This window comes from Epinephelus moara, chromosome 4, assembly GCF_006386435.1.
Source record: "Epinephelus moara isolate mb chromosome 4, YSFRI_EMoa_1.0, whole genome shotgun sequence".
Taxonomy (NCBI): Eukaryota; Metazoa; Chordata; class Actinopteri; order Perciformes; family Serranidae; genus Epinephelus; species Epinephelus moara.
In genome coordinates, this window is record NC_065509.1 from 8731719 (window position 1) to 8738614 (window position 6896).

General features: G+C 37.7%; 1 protein-coding gene across 1 annotated transcript in view; it reads right to left on the minus strand.

Moving 5' to 3' along the window:
- aff2 (AF4/FMR2 family, member 2) overlaps positions 1-6896 on the minus strand; it is a 225209-nt gene that overhangs the window by 58699 nt on the left and 159614 nt on the right. Inside the window, exon 10 of the mRNA XM_050043221.1 lies at positions 2529-2566. Within this exon, the coding sequence (XP_049899178.1) occupies positions 2529-2566 (38 nt within the window). The remainder of the gene's footprint in view (positions 1-2528; positions 2567-6896) is intronic.

Genomic DNA, 6896 nt, shown 5'->3' on the forward strand with positions numbered 1-6896 from the left:
ACACACACACACACACACACACACACACACACACACACACACACCAGACTTGCATACTAATGCCTTCAGACTGTGAACACAACGAGCCTCATTTATAAAAGATTCTTATATTCTTATGCACCAGACTGAGCTTTACAACACATTCCAAGCAAAAGATCAACTTATGAAAAATGGATCTTCGTGCCAAAATCAGCTGTTTACATGAATTTTCTCCCATGTTCTGTGATGTTACAAATGCAACTAAGATTTTTTTTCTAATGATTAATTAGGTGACATGTTCCCCCAAGATGTTACATGAAGACAATAGTGTATCACAATGGGAAGCCCACAAAGGATGTAACTGTGGAAAATGGAAATGGACTTCATCACCTCACCTCATCATGGACAATCATTCGTGTACATTGTCTCCAGCCTTTTACCTTAGGCTAAATTAAACTGGGAGCAGCAACAGAACTTTTGCTTAAATAAGATTCTGGTAGACTCACAATGAAACACCAACAAACAAGCACTACTTCCTTTTAAGAGATGGCTGAATCATCACAATCAAGATTTATTTTTTTCATCATTCGCTAAGCCTGTACTGACATCACAGTATATGGATTCTGGGTAATGAAGTGAGGACATTCCAACCAATACAACAAAAGAAACTCTTCCAACATGCACCACAGTTACTCCAGTCCCCCTGCTGGGATGATTGACAAGGACAAAGAGTCTTCTGCCTCCCATTCCACTTTGAAATGAGAAATGCAGGAGAATGATCCTTTCATTGACCCTGAACTGCTTAAATATTCTCTGCTATTTTCTGCCAGTGATCATCAGATGGGGTCTATTATTTTATATTCACCGTCAAATCGAGTCTTTATGGTAACATTTGGATTTTAAACTCTAGAATAAAATACCCTTACACTGCTGTGGATTTGCAACCTTTGTCTCAGTTTTTTTCCCTTTATGAAGCTTAAAGGAATATTTCAATCCCTAAATCACCATTTGTGTATCAGTTACTCAGCCCGTGTTACCTTGAATTCATAAAAACAAAAACTTGCCTGCCTCCACGGTCAATGATAAATCCAAAAACGTCACCTATTCCTTTAATTCATCAAGAATGTTTGCATTTTTTGTAATTCTCAGCTCACAGTGGAGGCATGTGGAAAAACAAAGTTTTCTTCCCAAACTGACTGACTTGTGACTCGGGGTGAGTAACTGGTATACAAATGATCATTTTAGGGGTTAAGTGTTCCTTAAAGAAGCAGCAATTAATTTCGTGCTGCATTTACCCTGACTTAGTTGGGCTGCTAAATCCATAAAAATGCATATTTTGCGCAGGGGTTTGCATGTTTTGTATATCAAAATTGTAACTTGTAACTGTCGCTGTCACATACCAAAAATGTAAATATTTCTCTCTGAAATGTACAGAAGTAAATGAAGAAAGCAGCCTTCAATGGAAATACTCATTTAAGTACCTCAAAATTGTACCTAATTACAATGTTTTATCTCAAAGCAATGTTAAAGAGGAGGGTTCCACATACTTTTAAACACGTTTAATAAACATCCAATATTACTACCAGGGCAAAGCTTTTTATTTGATATTCACCCATATGTTCACCATATGCTCTGTTTTTGGATCAATGTCACATGTTTAATTTGTGTTAAGCCATAATGAGACTACGTTTAGTGAAAGAAAGGCTGAGGAAATCTCACTAACTGACCTTCTATCATTATGCATGTATCTATGTATAACAACACACAGGATTTGATGTCTCAACAATAATCCCAAGTGAGTGTGCAGAAGCCTGGCTCCGATGTGTAGAGATTTATGCACTAACCTACAAATAGTGAGTATAGAGGACATCTGCTGCCTAATTTCAAACAGTACAGAGCTGAGGATGTGAGTGCAGGTTACTGACTGGGGTTATCAAGTGGGCACCTGCCATCACAGATGTTTCAGTGAATTAGAGCCACTACACCTCCAGAAAGCTTAATAGTGGTTGTATTTGCAATAACCTTCAGACATTACTAATCCTGGACAGAATCTTTGATCCACACTCAAACACTTAAACAGCATCCAGTAACCTCGCCTCTTCATCTTTTAGATTTTAAAGTGATATCCACAGTCACAGTAACATCTTTGACCTTAACAACGCTTCCAACAACAGCTACAGAGAGTCATCCAACACTGACCACGGCTGCCTCAATTGTATGTTTCAGGGCAAAGAGCATTTATTTATAGCTTGTTGTTTGGTTGATACTGAAAGTCATACGCTGACTTTATATACTCTGCCAAAGACACACTGCCCACCAGATAATACACAGTGGAAGGGTGATGCTTTAGCTAAACGTCCAAATGCACACTACACGTAGATTACACTTTAATTTCTCCCAGTCAAAACGACATGGAACAATCCACATCTAACAAGCCTTTATATGCAAAATGTGAACATCTCTGCTCCATTTGGTTGTAACACAATAGATGTACTACTGAGATAAATAAATCACAGTGTTACAGCACAGAGTGTGGCCATTTGTCTTACCTCAAGGCTGTGCCTCTGGCTTTGGGCTTGTCAGACACCTGTCAATACACATACACAGAAACCGAAAGTTATATTAATATATTCAGTTAGAATTATGAGCACAGGTTTACTGCTGGTTTGATTAAACTCCAAAGCCAATAATTAAAGAATGCAGAACATGGGTAACTTTGCTCTCTTGTTTTGCAGACATACGTTATTTTACCAGCATGTTTCCACAGTATGAAAGATTGTAATATAATCATTTTGTTTGTCACACATAAGCATGTATATGACAAACATAATGATGGATGTCAGTGGGTGTGTGTCTTGTTGGATCATGTTCATGTTAAGTGGCACATGAGAGGCTGTTTGATAAATTCATGATAGACAGTGAAGATGAATGAATAGACAGAGATCTGCTTTTAATGCTCCTTTAATAGTTTATTCAATTTATGAAGTCTCTACAAACGCACATAACACCAGGTGTGTGTTGCAAAATGTACATACAATTGTGCAAAAGGTGTAGCAGTAATACATTTTCGATAAAATTATTTATACTCGATATGCACTTTTTTATTCACTACTATAATCTGGATATTGACTACCATAGAGAGGCAAAGTCCTTCCTCTTTCAGTGGATCACCATGGGACCTTATGTCACAAAATATATAAAGGTAGGCAGGTAATGGAGTGAGACACACAATTTTTTGATCCCCTTTGAATTGTTCCATGAATTACAATTGTTGTTTGTCTATATAAATGAATAATTTTGCAAGTCAAGAGTGGCTTTTATTTTGTAAATCTTTTGAAGCGTAAGATTGTGAAAATATTTAATTAGAAAGAATTAACATCCAAGAGTTGTGTAAGTCAGTCCCTCATGCTAGCTCTTTCACAATTAACTCTCGTGATATGGATTCTCACTATTTGTTTACAACTCAAGATTCACTCTATTAACTAAACAAGTCATCCAAAAACAGAACACTCCTTAATTACCTCTTTTTTCCCAAGAAGAAAATATTTTTAGCATTAAATAAAAAGTCTAAATAAAGTTAAGTGTCTCAAAGGTTGTTTGGTTCTTCTAAGTCCATGTGAGCTGGGTATGACACAATGATGATCACAACTGACTGAATACTGGGGCAAATAATAATAGTAACATTATATTCTTTATATAGACAAACTTTTCAACAAGGCTATATATAAACAAGGTTAGTTAAGTACTTTACAGGGAATAAAAGCACAGGATAAATCACAGACTGTAATAATCAATACAACTTGAAAACACTTTCCAGCTATATTCTTTCGCCCACTTAAACCTTCACTCTCCTGACCCCAACTTTTCTTCCCTCAATCTGCTCTTTTTCTCTTCCCCTCTCATTCATCTAGCAGAATTTTTTTTCATGTTATTAAAATGAGTAAAAAGCTGTCTGTCTTCTCTTCCTTTATCCCCTCCTTTCCTTGTTTCCTCCCTGCCCTCTCTCCTCGCCCCGGCCTCCGTTCACTCCTTTATGTCTATTCATACTTCCCCTCCTTTCAGTGAGAGAATGGGGTGATTAAGTTTGTCAGTGAAGCCTTTCCTCCCCTCCCTTCTTTCCTCTCATCCTCTTTTCCTCCCTCCGTCAACTCAGAGTCAATTTTGTACATGACTACATCAATTACAATAACAAAACAAAAACAATAAACCCAATTTCGGCAAATATCAGACATTAATTAATCTTCAAGCACTGAAACCCAACAATTAAAATGAATTACTCAAACAAAAAGCAGGACCTTTTCTCGCCTCTGGCTTGTTGTTTCTCCCTGTCTCTCTCTAGGAATAAGGTGATTAACTGGACCAGTGAAGTTTCTGATAGATCGATGCATAGCTGCAGGCTACAACAACAAACCTCCTCAGATCTTTGGCTTTGGGAGACTTGCAGGGCTCATGGAGAGGATCTATGAGTGAATATATTTAGCTAGCTGGTGGCTTTACTTGGATTTAAATAAAGAACCCAACCGGTATTTATTCACTCAATCTCCTCGGTAACAACACAGCTGTAAGTATTGTTCCCGACAAAGAGGGCAGGCTGTTTTACCAAAAGCAAGACAATTCAAACCTTAAAGCTCTAGAGACATAAAGCCCTCTGTATATGATTTATTTTTATTTGTCAAATCTCCATATCCCCTTCTCCCTTCTTTCTCATGTGGGTGCGAGACATCACAGTATTTCACATCAGGCCTGGCGATACAGTTTTAACAAGGCTTTAAACACCCCCGCACCATCTTCAACAGTAGCTGAACAATGAATTTGTTGCTTGTCTGTGCGGTGTCACTTTACTTTGCGTGAGACACTTTATAAAGAATTTCTAACACCTGAACACCGGGTTCAAAATCCTGAATTTCTGATGCAACTCTTGCGTGGAGGTTGCACTGCTGAAAATATTACAGCTACTGGATTTTCACTAGTGCGATACAAGAGGCTCTTTATCCCAAATTTTAGCATCTTTCCATCGGCTGCCAGTTGGATTTAACACAGCTAGTCCACTGAAGACTTTTATATTCCCACTGACGTCTGACTGTGCAGATATAATATTAGCCTTTAGAACTGTACGCATATCTTTAATCTCTTAGAGCCAAATTACATATGCAATTACTCATCCTCGACTATTTCCTGAGTTAGTCTGACACATGTAATACCGCCAGGGTACAGTATCAAACTGACAAAATGAACAAATGTTTTTCTTTCTCACATGTCAACCAAGATATGAGATTTCTCTATTTACCCACCTGCCTTTAAGCCCTTGTCCCTTTCAGCCCTTCCATTTGCTCAGTGACCTTCTGAACTTACTGATCGATGCCTCCTATACCTCACACACACATGCTTGTTTGTGCTGACCATCTGTTACAAGTTATCTCTGTTTCAAGGTCGATTGGTAGCCTCTGCACTTTCCTTTTTTCCCTGGATATATTCTGTTGAAATTCTTCAGTAGAGTGTGCTCTTTGACCAAATGAGACTGTGTATGTAATACAGAGACCATGCCCCTAGACACAACCTGAGTTAAGTCCTCAGAGGTATCTAGGGTGTCTACAGGTATCAGAAACTTAAACTTAAAGATATATATATATATATATGTGTGTGTGTGTGTGTGTGTGTGTGTGTATGTATATTTATTTTTATTTATTTCTTCTTTTTTTTTTAAACCAAATTTAAAACTGATTTTTAGACAAATAATCTCTTTCCTTATCAAGCATTACAGGTGTAAGTGTAAAAGTAAGTAGTATATATGTGGTCCCGTGCAGAGGTAGGTTTTATGTAGCAATGTGGTTATCGGCGTGACTAAGGTAAATCTAGGCTACATTTTTGCCAACAGGTAAGTGGACATAAAAGTAAAAGGACAGTAATAGGTTCAGTAGTAGATTTAAAGATTTGGAACATCACAAATGTAGACTTTCAGAAGAGCTGACTGACTCTGACAAAAAGAAATTAAGAGATAGATAAATTATAGGAATGCATCGATTTTGAAATTCTGGGCAGTTCAAGTGTTTTTATATTGTTTTTCAGTTTCTTTTTGTTGTTATTTATTCCCTCTTGTCTGCCAGGGAAACATTGTAGTCTACACTATAAAAACTAGAACTACTGTCTTGTGGTTGTATGCCTGTGTGCACCACTCAAGTTTCTCTTACAGTTTACTTCCATGTCTGTGAAAACATGGATGCTTCACACATACACACACCCCCACCCCAGCAGCACAGAAGATCTATACAATCAGCACAGTTTGAAGAAGGGCACCCAAGATTTGTGTCACCAATTCAGTATCCGACCAAATGTCACCACTTCTTTTCCTGGGATATGACATTGAATAATGGCCAGAAAAGTCTTTTATGATATTATAGAATATTATAATGTCACAGTGCAGTTGATCTTTAACCTTTTGAATGTCATTACTTCATCATTTTATACTATTAAACATTTTGTCATGATTCGTGTATGATTTCTTGAGTTATGACCAAAAACATGTTTTGTGAGGTCACAATGACTGTTGACCTTTGACGACCAAACTCTAATCAGTCCATTTCTGAGTCTAATTGGACGTTTGTGCCAATTTGAGGAAACTCCCCCAGGGCCTTCTTGCAATTTTGTGTTCATGAGAGTGAGACGGATGCAAGGTCACAGTGACTTTGACCTTCAACTGCTAAATTCTAATCCATTTATTGTTGAGTCCAAGTGCACGTTTGTGCAAAATTTGAGGATATCAAGGTGTTCTTGAGATACTGTGCTCACAAGAATGGGACAAAGTCACAGTGAGTGACACTGACCTTTGACCTATGAGCACCAAAATCTGATCAGTTCATTGTTGAGTCCAGGGGGCCTTTTTTTTGCCAAATTTGAAGAAATTCCCTAGCCGTCTTTGA